Below are 14,357 nucleotides of genomic sequence, written 5' to 3'. Positions count from 1 at the left end.
GCATGCCACAACTACTGAAGCCCACGTGCCTAGAGCCCATGCTCTGCAACAAGAGAAGCCACAGCAGTGAGAAGCCCGCACACCCGAAAGAAGAGTAGCCCCCGCTCACCACAACTAGAGAAAGCCCACGCGCAGCAACAAAGACCTAATGCAGCCAAAAATAAATAATAAATAAATAAATAAAAGATCCAGTGTCGGTCAGCGTCTCTGACTGACTAAGACCAGAGCTGTAGGGGCAGCTGCCTGCTGCAGTGGCAGGCCAGACCCACACAGGTAGGGAATGAGCACATCACTTTAGCCCAAGAAGAGGGGTCCAGGAGAGCGATGCAGGTCTGGGGGCCCCTGCCAAAGGGACAAGATCCAGTTATTTGGTGCTGGCAAAGCTGCCCCAAGGCCGTGAGGGAGAGAAGAGTTTGAGGCTTCATTCAACTCGCCTGCTGGGGCCTCAGCAGGCCAGGGGGGTGCTTAGGGCCGCATATTTAATGAAGAACGGTGAAGGGCAGGGGTGTGGATAGGCTCACCATCTTCCCCCATCCCAGACATCAAACCCCATTCCCACCCCAAGCAGGTGAGGATGAGGCAGAGGAGAGCCTCTGTCAAGGAGTAACAAGGCCAAGGGTGTGGTCCAAGCTGTGACTGCTCCTCCACGGGGAGGAAGGGCAGCACCTGCTTCCCCACTGTGAAATAATAGGCAATCTCTGTATCGTCTCTGTTCCTGGTTCCTGATGCATAGCTCCTCAAACCCTTGTAAATAGGGGTGCTTGGAGAACCTTCAAGTTCCAATATTTAGTCTCTGGTTCCTGACACAGAACTCCTAACTGTGTAATTTCCCAAGTGTTAGGAACATCTTATGTTCTAATGAGGCAACTCTTGGTGGTGAACTCCTGGGAGGGGACTGGTCACCGGAAGAAGCTTGGAACTTTCAGGCCCACCCTCATTCTCCGGAGATGGGAGAGGGTCTGAAAGTGGAGTTAATAAGTGACCATGCCTGAATGATGAATCCTCAGAAAAAGATCCCAAAAGTAAGGGTTTGGAGAACTTCTGGATTGGTAAACACATCCACGGGCTGGGAAGGTGACTCACCCCCACTCCACGGGGACAGACCTCGCCCTATGTATCTCTTCATCCTGCTGTTCATCTGTATCCTTTTTATCACATCCTTTATTATATAATAAATCAGCAAGCGTTCGTGTTTCCCTGAGTTCTTTGAGCTGTTCTAGCAAATGATCAAGCCAGAGGGGGGCGGGGTCATGGGAACCTCTGATTTGTAGCCAAATAGGACAGAGGTTGTGGGTAACCTGGGGACCCAGTACTTGTGACTAGTATCTGAAGTGGGGGCAGTCTTGTGGGACTGAGCCCGTAACCTGTGGGGTCTATGCTAACTCTGATTAATGTCAGGATTGAATTGAATTGTAGAACACAGCTGTGTTCGAGAATTGATGAGCGTGGGTAAAACCCCACACATCTGGTGTCAGAAGTGTTGATGTGAGAGTGAAGGAGAGTTTTTCCCTAGACTCCCACCACCTGAAGTGTCCCAGCGGAGATAGGGGCAGAGAGCCCCAGCCTGCAGCATGCCTGGCCAGGCGGGAGGGACCCTGAGGCTGGACTGCAACCTGGGGTGGCTGGACCCAGCCCTCCTCTGGCACCACAGGACGGTAGGGCCAGGGGCTCACCATCCACATCCTTGAGGTTGTTCTTCTCACAGGCCTTGCGTATGGCCTCATCTAGGTTGCCGTAGTCAGTCACCTCCTCCTTGATGGTGGGGAACAGGTCAGACACGATCCCAGAGAAGAGCTTGAGGTCCTCCTGCAGGAACTTGGGCACATTCACGTCTCGGATGGCCCGGAGGCAAATCAGCTCCTGCAGCAGAGGCCCAGGTCAGACACCCCTCTAGCTGCTCCAGAGCCTCCCTAGAGCCCCACTCCCCAGACACCTCTTTGGATGCAGCTCACCTCATCCATGCTGGGGTTTTCTCGCTTAAGGTTCCCGGCAGCTGAGATCACAGTCTTCACAGCTCTCATCCCAAAGTCATAGTGATCCTGTCACCACCATACAGGAGGAGGGGTGGGTGAGCATTGTCCCTCTCGGGTCTTTTGTCTGGAACACTGTCTCCCACCTGACACCTGGCCGTGCCTCATTGCCTAGCTCATAGCTGAAGTGTCACTTCCCCTGCAGGCCATCCGCACCCACCTGCATTCCCCAGCCTGGGCCAGGTGCCCCACTTTGGGTTCCTGTGGTGCCCTCTACTTCACTGCCCCAGTGGCCCACTCCCCTTACCAGGTTACCTATCCTGCACCCCTGCTTGCCTCTTGGCCCCTGAGGGTGAGGAGTCTGCCTTGGTCATGGCTCAATCCCTGTGGTCCCAGCACAGCGCCAAGGGCAGGGAGGCACTCAAGTTTTGTTCAAAAAGGGGATGAAGGAGTTTCCCATCTGTGCCACAAGCAGACTTGCCTCGATGGCCTTTAAGCTTCCTTCTAACATTCATCATATCTCTCCAGACCCACCCTTTCGGCCGTACTACCTTGGCTTTCCCCGCTTTTGCCTCTGGTTCTGTTTCTCTCCATTATATAGCAGGTGTGTTGGAAATAGTTAAACTTATCATTTTGCCTCATGGTGCCAGACCAGGAAGCTACATCTGGACCTGACCCACAGACCAGCACATTTCCCAGAAATCTTGGACTTGGAGCTGGATGAAGAGACTGGGCTTGGCTTTGGGTCATCAGCACTTGGGAAGGGTTGATTGCATTTCCAGAACAATGTGGGGATAGCTGCTCTATTGAGGGGGTACATTGTTGAAAGTGGATGGTTAGAAAGAAGGGTGTGTGGAAGCGCTGGCACCTATGGTGCACTCTGTGGACAGCTGCCGTTTTTCCCAGTAACAGAATGCTCCTCTAGCCCATGGGTTTCGGTGGGCCCCACCTGGTCAAAGGCAGTATGGTCTCCCAAGCCACAGTGATGGGTGTTCATGCATGAGCAGGTCACCTAAAGAGGGCCCATTAGGGTGACACCAGGGACCCTTTTGGAACCATTAAGAAACTAAGCTGGGGGGGCTTCCCTGGTGGCGCAGTGGTTGAGAGTCTGCCTGCCGATGCAGGGGATGCGGGTTCGTGCCCCGGTCCAGGAAGATCCCACATGCCGCGGAGCAGCTAGGCCCGTGAGCCATGGCCGCTGAGCCTGCGCGTCCGGAGCCTGTGCTCCGCAACGGGAGAGGCCACAACAGTGAGAGGCCCACGTACCGCAAAAAAAAAAAAAAAAAAAAAGAAAGAAACTAAGCTGGCAGCATGTAAGCCCAGAGCTAGGGCTCATCTCTGCCACTGCAAAGGGGGAGCCTGCCTGAGACTGGAGCCAAACAGGAAAGCTCATCCGCCAGTGCTGGTGCCTATACCAACAGCATGTGCCCTAGAACCTGGGCTCAGCTCACTGAGGGGAAGGCCCTGGTGTTGGGAGGTTCGGGTGGAGCGGGTGCTGGTTGTCCCACTCTGGTCCCACGAGACCTAGGTGCACTTGCTATCCAGCCTTGGATTGTGTGGCTCTTGGTCTCTTACTGGCTGACCCTCGCTTGCACCTGAACTGGCCCAGGTGGGCATCTGTTCCCGGCTCCTGTTCCAGCTCCCCTGTGCACCACATGAGCCTGGCCAGGCTCCTGCCTACTTAGGACCTCAGTGACCTCAGCTGAGAAATGGGGATGTAATACCTATCTCCTAGGGTTGCTAGGGGAAGGCAGCAGCTCTCAGACCCTGGAACCTGGTTAGGGCATGACCTCACCTGGGAACTGAGCTGCTCGGAGGATAGCTTGAAGGTGGTCGTGATCTTCTTGGCCAGCACATTGGCCTCGTTGAAGCCAAAGGAGTAGAGGGAGATCTCAGCGATCATGGCGTAATCTGGAACCATCATGGCTACAGGCCGGAACAGTGCCTGGGGCACATGGTGTACGTGTGAATGGAGAGGCCAACCTCCCCTCCCAGAGCACCACCTGCTCTCTGGACTGTCTGGTCCTCTGAAGGAAGCTTCACTGCCCTCCTCCCCCACCGACGCTTGGATCCTCCCTCCACTGCACCTACCACAGCTGAGGCTTATACGCCCCTATGAGTGGATCCCTCTGCCCGTTAGAAACCAGTCCTTTGTGTTGACTTGAACCTGCCCCTTACCTTCTGCCAAGCCCTGAGGACAAGCCTGGGCCCTCCTCTCCATGGCTGGGGGTGGGCTTCAGGGCCCCTGGGCAGGAGGGCTGCCATGGGGAAGCACAGTCCCTGATGTCCAGCAGCTGTGTGTACTTGCATAAGTGCTTTAGCATCTCTGAGCCCAGGCCACAGCTCTGGTGTTTCCCAATACCCTGAGCAGCCTCCTGGACAAACCTAGGTCCGAACTCACCTTCAGGTTATCGGGCAGCTCCGTGCGACCAGCGTATCCCGGGTTCATGGTGATAAACACAGCGCAGGACTGCACAAGTGGGATCTCAACACCTTCAAACATGAAGCGGTCCACCTACAGGGGTAGGGAGGGGTTGGCTCACCTGCCGCATCCTCTGGATGTTCCCCCTCATCCCCTCTTGATGTCCCTGTCCTGACTATAACCGGTCAGCCTGGACTGGACCCCTGACCATGGGTTGGCTCCTCTCTCAGGATCTGGCCTAAGACGTCTGGTCCCACTGGCTACCCGTGGCCTCCCAGGTCCCGGCTCCCCTTCCCTTCACATATCTTCTTCCACCCCCATTTCCCAACACTGATTCTCCTTAGACCTGGGCAAACTCGGCCCTTACTAGGACCCAGGGCCTTACTGGGGTTGGGACACCTGCCAGCCTCCCAGCTCTTATCCCCAGGAAAAGACCTCTGACCACCCTGAACAAAACTAGAAGGACAAATGGCTGGGACTTTCCATAACGGTCAGGATGTGGGGAGGGACCGCTTCATCTACTGCAGCTTGGCCTAGGAGCTGTACCCAGAGTGGGGTAAGGATATGGGGCTCCCCGACTGGCTTCAGAAGTCCCCCAGAGACAGCTCTTCTGGGGTGGGGGGGACTGCCCAGTCCCCTGTGAGATGAGAGAGGCTGGGCTTAGGGCAGGCCTGAGCACCTGGCTTCTCACCCCACCAGTGTGGGGGGCTGCAAGGCGGCATGGGCGGGACGGGTATAGCTGAAGGGAAAACGTGGTCAGTTGCGGGAGGCGTGGACGGGGGTGGCCCCCAGGAGGCTCACCCGCTGTTGCTGCGCCTTCTGGATGGTGGTGATCTGCTGCGCCACCACAGACAGCACCTCGATATCGATGCGATTGAACTCATCGAAGCAGGCCCAGGCCCCAGCACTGAGGGGAGAATGTTGAGGGTGGATATGAGTTCAGAGCCCCCTGGCACCTCCAAGGGCCCCCGCTGACTCTGCTGGGGAGGAAGCCCTCAGTGGCGCTCTCTGTCAGCTCAGCCACAATCCCACCGCCCACCACCCCGTCCCAGTGGCCGCCAGGGGCCGAGCCTTTGACTCCTGTTATCCCATCCCCTCCCCTCCACCAAACCGTGAGGCTCCTCTCGGCAGTGTCCCGGGAGAGCTCAGCCTTCTTGCCCTGTCTGTGCCACCTGCACACCCAGCCTTACCTGGCCAGGCCCTTGAAGAACTTGCCCATGGCCATGACGTCGAGCTGGTCGGAGCAGTTGAACACAACGGTCTGGATGGCCAAGGCCTTGCCCAGGTCTTTTGTGGTCTCAGTTTTCCCTGTGCCAGCTGGGCCAGCTGGGGCACCCCCAAACTTGAGGTGCAGGGCCCCAGTCAGGGTCAGGTAGCACCTGCGGGAGTGAGAGGAGATGGGTGTGGGCCGTGCACCTTCCTCAGGAGTCCCACAGGCACGAGGAGAGACAGCCCCCATCCCCCACCGTCTTGGGCCCTGTGGAGGGGCAGCTCCTGCTCCTCCCCGTTCTCAGGGCCCCAGGCGGGCCCAGCCCTGGCTGCCAGGGTCAGGACTGGAGCCCTCAGCCACCTGGCCAGTGCTCCCCCACCCCATGGCCCTGCAGCGCTTGGCTCAGGGACCTGCCAGGATGGCTGACCTGTGGCCACTCTTCCCTTCCTTTCCTCAAAACCCAATTTGAAAATCCAGCTGCTACTAAATACAGACAGCCAGAGGAAACAACTGATTGCTTTAGAAGAGAAGTGTTCACTTTGTAAAGGGACTCGCCCATTGTTTCTCTCAAGATCAATTCCTCTCTCGTGTTGAAAGGAGGATCTGACTGATAAAATCAGTAAAGCCCACACCCATTAGATGCTTACTGAGCACCACACAGGTGCTAAGAGCTTTACACATCAGCTCACAAAACTCTCATAACCACCCTGAGGAAGCTGCAGAGGAAACTGAGGCATAGGGGGCGTTGAGCCACCTGCCCAAGGTCGCCCAGCCCATGACAGGCAGAGCCAGTTTTAAACCCGAAAGCTGAGCTACTAACCTTTGATGGACTGACTGCGCCTTGTGGGCCCTGGACTCCTGGGCCAGTCAGAACTGGAGGGAGGGGCCCAGTGTGGGAGGGTACGTGGGGAGGGGGGCACTCACCTGTCTGTGAGGGGCGTGATCACCAGCCTCCCACTGTTGCCTAGGTACTCGTAGCCATAGATGAACTTGGCATTCACAGCCCGGGTGTACAGGTTGTTATTCATCCAGTAGTACCTGGTTTTGCAGGGAGATAGGTTCCCAGGCCATGTGGACCACGGGCCATTGTGCAGGGTATGTGGTAGGGGAGAGGCGGTTATTTTGGGGAGTGAAGTCATCTAGGCGCCCAACTTGCCCCAGGGCCCCGAGGGCTGGGACCACCCTATTGTAGTTGACTCCCCACGTCCCTTGACCCCTCCTGCTGCTGCTCTGGCCCTGGACGTGGCCACACCACCTGCCTCCTCACCTCAGCTGTGAGATCCACTCGAAGTCATTCACACTGACCACGTTCTCCTGAATCAGCTTGTTCACCACATCCTTGGCGTGGACCTCGATGACGATTAGCGCTGACAGCACAGCTCGCTGCATGGGGGACAGCTTCCCCCGCACCAGTGCCACCAGGTCACTGAGCTGCAGGAGTCAGGGGACACCATCAGGAATGGGCAGGGCCACACTGCAGGCAGGCTTCCCCTCCCTTGTTGAGAGGGTGGGCTTCCGCCAGGAACAACCCCTCTATTCTGGGGGCTTCTGATGGTCTGGGATGGGTGGGGTGCAGTGACCAGGCAGGGGGAAGGCAGGCAGGGCACTGGTCACATGGGAAGTCTGGCAGGGAAGTGATAAAAACGGAGGCACATGCATGGCATCTGCCTCCCTGCAGCTTATGGTGTCAAGGGCCAGGTGAGGTGGTGGGGCCTGGCGAGGAGCTTGAGGAAGGAGTGTGGTGAGGAGCTAGTGCACAGAGTGAGCGCAAGCTGCGGGGTAGCCCAGGAGGGCTCCAGGAGGAGGCTCCCACGGTGACCTTCGGGAGAGGGGCATCTGCCTGTCCTCAGAGCTCCCCTCAGAGCCCCAATACCTCCCACTGTGGCTGGTCATGAGACACTCATTTCAAGGGTGTCTAACTTTCTACTCTTTGGCTCCACCCACAGGCCTCTTCCAGGATCAGTACACAACAAAGCTCCTGGAGGGCCTGGGCTCTCCCAGGGTGTAGGGTGTTTGTGGGGAGCAGATGGTGACCCCCTTGAGTCTCACCTGCCGGGCAAGCTGGGGGAACAGCTGGGTACTGAGGTTGCTGGCCTCCAGAGCCTCTTCCACCTCCATGGTCCAGTAGGTCTGGCACCCAGCTATGGTCACCTGGCCAGGCCAGTTCAGAACCCACTGAGTCCTGAGTATCTGGGACGATAACACAGACGGGGCTGTGGAAGCTGCCAGCCCCGACCCTGCACACTGTTTTTCCCTTAAATGTCATCTGTGCTTCTGGTCTCAGGTTGTTAATTCCACCTCGAAAGCAGAGAAGCCATTAAGCTCTGGGCCTCTCAGGGCTGGGCAGAGTCATTACTTCCTCTGCAGAGGAGACCTGGAAGCACAGGGGTGGGAGCCCAGGACTGGGGAACACACAGTCCTGGGTTCAAATCCTGACTGCCACCTATGAACCACATGCCCTTTGGGCAGGAAACATCTCTCGGCTACTTTGTAGGATAAGGCTTAACACCCAGGCTAGCCACTGATTGTGGGGCTGAGAGAGGTAATGGGGGTGAAGTCCCATCCCAGGGCCTGGCACACAGTGAGTGCATGAAACATAACCATAGCAACTGATTATCACTAGGAGCCAGTCTCACTTTTTAGAGGTTGTTTTCAGATTCCTCCCTGAGTGGGCCCCAAGGACCCTTTGCCCCCAGAGACACTCTGGCTGACTGAGGATGAGGTAGACAGGTAGCCCAGCCCCCGTGATAGAGCACAGAGGCACTGAGAAAGGAGCAAACGGAAGAACGAGTAGGTTGGGAGACTGTGCTGGGAGGGGAGGCATGGCTCACTGTGGGGTAGGCCTTGATGGCTCTCTCGATGATGTCCCGCACACTGGCCTTCATGCTGTGTTCCACCTCCCGCAGCCAGTCCTCCACGTTGCTGGATGGGTAGATGGAGAAGGACAACTGCACCTCCTCACCCTCTGCCGAGTACATATGTGTGATCTCCAGGTCCTCCTGGAAGAGCAGCTGTGGGCAGGGGGCAGTTAAGAGTGAGGTTACCCTCAGTGTGCCCAGAAGCCCTGCCCACCAGAGCCCCAGTGCTGACCCCGCCTGTGCCCTCCACCTTCAGAAGGTGGCTCTCACATTTAGAAGAGAGCTCCACCTTGGCTGGGTCTTCCCTGACTGCTTGTGGGCAAGATGAGACTGCCTTGTCCCCAGCTGTGGCACAGCCCACTTGGGGAAGGAGACTAAGCCTGCCCTGCATGTCCCCCTCCTGCGCAAGCCTGTGTGGCCTCCCTCGTAGACGAAGATGAGGGCAAGGAGAGTCAGGAGCCTCTGGCCTCATGGGTTTCTCAGCCTAGCCAGAACCTCAGTGTATATGGCAGGGGCCAGGGATCCCCTGGGTGAGCTGGGAGCAAGGGTCCCCCAACCCTGAGCCAAGGGCTCTGCAGCTGACCTTCCTCCCACAGGCCCCAGGTATGTCTCTAAGAGCCAGGAATCTCACTTGCCACCTCATTTCCTGCTAAAGAGACTTGAGGTGAGAGAAGAGGTGTGCTCCCTGGGAAGGTGCCCCAGTGCTCCTGGCCCTGAGCCCTTGGCCCAGTTACCCACCTGGGCGATGTTCTCAAAGCACTTGCGCAGGTGGGGCTGCACAGCTGTGGGGTCCTTCGTCTGGGACAAGATCTCGAGTAGCTCATCGTCAGACAGGAAATAGAATCTGCCAGGGGAACGGGGGTGAGGGAGTGGGTCAGGCAGCCACTGGGTCCCAGCTGCCCCAGTACCACTGACATCCCTGCACCCCAGCCTGGAGGGGCACTGGGGCCCCAGCCTCGTGGGCAGGCACTGACACAGTGGGCATGGGCCAGTGGTGCCCACCTGGGGAAGGCGCTCCTCTTGGTCTCCAAGTACTTGCTGAGGCCCTTCTGCACCATGTCCAGCAGCTTGTTGCAGTCCCGCAGGCTGTCCAACAGCCTCTGGTCAGAGCACACATTGATCACCTGGATGGCCCGGGTCAGAGAGAAACTGGAAGTAAGAGCGGTCTGACTGGGAAACAGCAAGGTGGGCTCAGAGAGGACCCATGCCTGCCACGTAGAGACCTTCAGTGGGGCCCGTGAAGAAATGGGGGCAGGAAAATTGCCCCGAGCCAGGGGCTGCCTCCATCACCCCTGTCAGCCCCACAGAAAAGAAGTCTATGATCAAAATAAATAGGGTTAACCAATACCAAGTAATTTGATTTGCTGTAGGACTTGTCAGGGTCTTTAAAAATACTAATGTGGGGCTTCCCTGGTGGCGCAGTGGTTGAGAGTCCGCCTGCCAATGCAGGGGACACGGGTTCATGCCCCGGTCCGGGAAGATCCCACATGCCGCAGAGCGGCTAGGCCCGTGAGCCGTGGGCGCTGAGCCTGCGCGCCCGGAGCCTGTGCTCCGCAACGGGAGAGGCCACAACAGTGAGAGGCCCGCGTACCGCAAATAAAATTAATTAATTATTTTAATTAAATAATAAAAATACTACTGTGGACTGCAAATCTCCAAGGGGAAAATCATCAACTGCTGTGTTTCTGAGGAATGTCTCTCAAGACTGGGGAGCCCACCCAGGGGGACACGGGCCAAGACCAAAGCCCTGGCCTTGTCCTCCAGTCTTTCTTGTTCAGTAGAGACAAGACCAGGAGGCTCCCCGGTAGTCCCAGCTTCCCCCTCCCATCCCCGGGTGAGCTCGCCTCCCGGTTCTCGTAGGCATTCTTCATGATCTTCCTCCAGATCCGCTCCATGGTCTGGTAGCGCTTGCTCTCTACCGGCAACTGCCGGTTGATGTCTTCAGAGCTGAAGATGGGTTCCAGGTAGAGCCAAGCCCGCTGACAGTTCAGCCACTCCTCTAGCACCTCCTGAATAGGGCATGGACTGTCAGGGCCTGGGGTCCAAGTTGGGTCCTGTCCCCCATGACCTAGACATTCTATCCCACTAGAGTTCTAGGCAGAGCACTGGGCACCAGAGCCAGTGTCCACGGGAAAATTTCTAGATGGCGCTGTCAGCCACGGTACTCCAGGGAACAAAGAGGCTACATGGATGTCTGCCCTCTAGAGAAACCGCAAATCCCCCACAGGATGCCCAACCCTCCAACAGAGCCAGGGGAGCCACTCTTCTTATGAGAGAACCACGCCCCAACCAGCAAACCCTAAAGTAACAAGGAAAGAGCCCAGTGCATGGAAGACCAAACCAGTCTCCTCTCCTGGGAGGACTTTGGGTCTATGACCCCTCGATTCTTTGAGGTGTACTGGGACTTGAGCTTGAGATCCCCTAAAATACTCTGTGAAACATCAGTCCAAGAATGAGACCTCTTCAAGCCACTTTCCCCTCTGCCTCCAGATTCCCCTTTCCAAATTTATCTCTTGCCATTTCCTATCAGTGCAAACCCATTCATTCATTCGTTCATTCTCTTCTTCATGAGACAGTGTGCTGTGGCCAGCCTGTGTCAGGCCCAGGTCAAGTCCATGTGGGCTCCAGAGGAAACAGAGGAGGGTGTGGTCCCTGCCCTTGAGGAGCCCACAATCCTCTAAACAGCCAGTTCTGCCTCTGAATCACCAAGGGCCCAGTGTGTGTGATGGGTTCTGTAAGAGGCACCGACCAAGGGCCTCGATGGGAATACCTTGCAGGCAGGTGTGGGGGAATCAATGAGGGCCGCTCGATGCTGAGCCCTGGAGGAGATGGAACTCCAGGTAGAGAGGACAGTGTGAGCAAAGGACGGAGACCCAGGGACAATGCTGATGAGCTCAGGCCTCTCTGGGTGACCCAAGGAACATACAGGCAGGCCCTGCTCGCTCAGCTTCTGGTCTTCACTGGAAGTTTCTGAACAGCTCCCAGAAAGGGGCTGTCAGAATCATACCAGTAGGCCTGGCCCTGGCACTGACCTCAGGGTTCTGCAGATAGTGCCGGCCACTGGCCTTGAGAGCCCCAAAGAGCAGCGGTCCCTAGTGCCCTGGCTCTCTTACCCCAAGCCAGCTCCAAGTGAGAAGCTGCGAGTGAGAAGCTCAAGGCCAAGTAGGAGGGGACTTTGAGGAGCCTCAGGGCCTTGTGGTGTTCAGCCCAGAAAGTCCTGAGACTGGAGGTCCTAGCTGTCCCAAGCCTAGGCATCACTTTGGGGGTCTGCTGGCAGCTCTCACACCCCTCCTCAGCTGCAGCTTTGGACCAAACACTGGCCCCACCGGCACGTTCTGAATTGCCTGCTCCAGCAGCCGAACCTGAGACGGAGAGCGCCATTCTAGTCCCCCTCCTCTTTGTGAGGGGACTGGCAGAGAGCCAGGAGCTGTGCAAACCTTCAGCAAGGCACTCCAGCACTTCCAGCCCCACCCAGACACCATAAAGAGCAGCCTTGGGACAGGGTGCTGCGAGGGTGGGGGGATGGGGGAGGGGAGGACAGGAAGGGCCCACCTGGGTCAGCTTCAGCTTGTTCTCCCAGGAGTTGATGCGTTGCTCGAAGGGCTTCTTGTAGGGCGAGAAGGTCATGCTCTGGGTCATGACGATGTGGTCATCAAGCAGTTGAGAGGCCTCATCTGGGCTCTTGAGGATGTAGGTCTCTGTCTCCTTGTAGGGCATCACGTTGAACAGGATGGTGGACCACTCCTTCTCCATCTTGTCCAGCGCCTGGAGTAGGAACGAGTCAAGGCTGGGTCCCGGGAAAGAGCCGGCCCACACTGAGCAGCACTGGGCGGGGAAGGGCAGGTTCTACCCGGCCATGATCTTCACCCAGGCCCCCTCAACAAACTCTCAGCTTGTCTGGTCAACAAATCCCCCATGGACCCTCATTGGAATCCAAGGCTGACTCGCTCTCACATGTGGTGTATGTGTACAACATGCATGAACAAGCATGTTGGGAGGCAGCTAAGGCACTGGTTAGGAGCTCTGGTCCCAGTTCCAGCCCTTATTGGCTATGCCACCTTGGCCAATTGCTGAACCTCTCTGAGCCTTAATTTGCTCATCTGTTAAATGAGGTAATGCTATCAGCACCTTCCTGAGAGAGGAATAACTTGAGAGGAATAACTGAATAATAATAGGGGTGGTAGACACCATGCCAAGCACTTCATACGCATTATTAACGCACTTAATAGGATGCACCTCAACCTCTTGGCCTGGTGAATGGGGCCCCAGGGATGGGGCCCAGTACTGTCACATTCCCACACCATTGGGCAGCATGTGGGTGGGGCAGGGCGGGCCTGCTGGTGGTGGCCCACCTGCTCGATGGCGTACTCCTTGCCAGCCACCTTGGCCACCTTGCTGATGCTCTCAGTGTGGTCCTGCAGGTTCATCTCAAGGCAGCGGGCGAAGGTCAGGTTGGCCTTGGGCCTGACATTAATGTTGATCTCATTGGACAGCATGTCCCAGTGGTGGGTCCTCATGCCAGGGTTGCGTAGCCCCTGGATCAGCGGGATGTACGGCTTGAACTCCTCAATGCGGGCCTGGATGTCTAAGGCCACATCCTGGCAGGCTGCCGGGCAGGGCAGGCAGGGGTGAGAGGCAGCTGGCACAGGCAGGGAAGGAGGGGACGGGCTGGCTGGGCTGCCTACCTGGGATGTCCTTGAACTGCTTCACGCACTTGTGCATGGTCTTGAACGACTCGATGACGTTCTTCTCCAGCTGCTCTGCGTCGATGGCTGACAGGGGGTCGTTCATCCAGCTCTCTGACCAGCGCAGCCAGTCGGAGGCTGTGGTCCAGAGGTCCAGGTAGGGCTGGAACTCCTTCACCATCCTGGAGAGCTTGTCATACTGCAGGGGCAGAAAAGCTGGGGCTGTGTCGGGGTGCTCCCCAGTCTCTCTCCACGCTGCTCCTTCTGGGGCCCCTCCTTGCTCCTGGCTGCTGTCCCTGATCCTGTCCCCATGGACTCAGGCCTGGCCTCCCTTCTTCCTTCCCCCCATGGGCTCTGGGCTCTGAGTGGCTGAGCAAGGCCTGCACTGAGCCTCCAGCCTCCTGCTTGGGTCCAGGCAGCCTCCTCGCCCTAGGGGCCAGGAGACGGGGGTAAGCTCTTCTCTGCAGCCTGCTCAGTCCTGCACCCCCCCCAAATGCCAGGGCCCTGCTACTTGGCAGCTGGCTCCAGATGTGGCCGCAAATGCCATGGGCTCCTCCTCAAGCCCTTCTCAGGGCTGGGGGGCAGTGCACCCAGAGGAGGCCTACGTTGGTGATGGGCAAGCCAAAGATGTGCTCGCGGTTGTTGTAGAGCATCGCCAGCTGCTGGCAGTCCTTCAGCTGCTTCTTGACCCGGCGCACCTCGTTGGCAATCTCATGCGCTCGCGCAATCTCCACGTGGCTGGAGAAGCCAGCTACCACCAGCTGCAGGCCAAGGAGCAAGGGATCAGAGGCCTCTGTGGGCCCACCTATGCTCATGCATCCCTGTGCACACCCAGGGAAACTGAGGTCCCCAGAGCATCAACATCTCCCAGTTCTGAGGGGACTTTCTCCTGGAGTGAGAGGTTCCTGGCCTATCACAGGCAGCTGACCACCCCAAGGTAACACAGCAAGGTCCGATAGAGACACAGTGCCCATGAGGACACAACAGAGGGGTTGGGGCTCTTTGCTACTCTGAAATTTCCTGGAACTTGCTGCCCAAGCACCTCTCTGGCCTTTCAGTTCATTCTTTTAGCTACTTGTTCACTCGCCCAGCAAACATTGACACAGCACCTCCTGACTGCAAGGGGCAAGTCCTGGCCCTGGAGAGCTGTGTGTGTGTGTGTGGGGTGTGTGTGTGTGTGTGTGTGTGTGTGTGTGTGTGTGTGTGTGTGTG

The 14,357-nt window shown here is 57.4% G+C and overlaps 1 protein-coding gene across 1 annotated transcript in view; it reads right to left on the bottom strand.

Moving 5' to 3' along the window:
* The window catches only part of DNAH1 (dynein axonemal heavy chain 1), a 79,064-nt gene that overhangs the window by 30,516 nt on the left and 34,191 nt on the right, over window positions 1-14,357 (bottom strand). Inside the window, exons 18-34 of the mRNA XM_027121021.1 lie at window positions 13,751-13,906; window positions 13,146-13,344; window positions 12,813-13,066; window positions 12,013-12,225; window positions 10,305-10,469; window positions 9,463-9,584; window positions 9,199-9,304; window positions 8,434-8,613; window positions 7,652-7,792; window positions 6,870-7,033; window positions 6,527-6,640; window positions 5,583-5,771; window positions 5,194-5,299; window positions 4,372-4,485; window positions 3,766-3,915; window positions 1,953-2,039; window positions 1,674-1,860 (exon numbers count right to left, since the gene is read on the bottom strand). Coding sequence (XP_026976822.1) covers window positions 1,674-1,860; window positions 1,953-2,039; window positions 3,766-3,915; window positions 4,372-4,485; window positions 5,194-5,299; window positions 5,583-5,771; window positions 6,527-6,640; window positions 6,870-7,033; window positions 7,652-7,792; window positions 8,434-8,613; window positions 9,199-9,304; window positions 9,463-9,584; window positions 10,305-10,469; window positions 12,013-12,225; window positions 12,813-13,066; window positions 13,146-13,344; window positions 13,751-13,906 — 2,647 coding nt within the window. The remainder of the gene's footprint in view (window positions 1-1,673; window positions 1,861-1,952; window positions 2,040-3,765; window positions 3,916-4,371; window positions 4,486-5,193; window positions 5,300-5,582; window positions 5,772-6,526; window positions 6,641-6,869; window positions 7,034-7,651; window positions 7,793-8,433; window positions 8,614-9,198; window positions 9,305-9,462; window positions 9,585-10,304; window positions 10,470-12,012; window positions 12,226-12,812; window positions 13,067-13,145; window positions 13,345-13,750; window positions 13,907-14,357) is intronic.

Source organism: Aethalodelphis obliquidens, unplaced genomic scaffold, assembly GCF_003676395.1.
Source record: "Aethalodelphis obliquidens isolate GAN/ISIS:26980383/991018 unplaced genomic scaffold, ASM367639v1 scaffold22, whole genome shotgun sequence".
Classification (NCBI taxonomy): Eukaryota; Metazoa; Chordata; class Mammalia; order Artiodactyla; family Delphinidae; genus Aethalodelphis; species Aethalodelphis obliquidens.
This window is presented reverse-complemented; position numbering and strand designations above follow the sequence as displayed.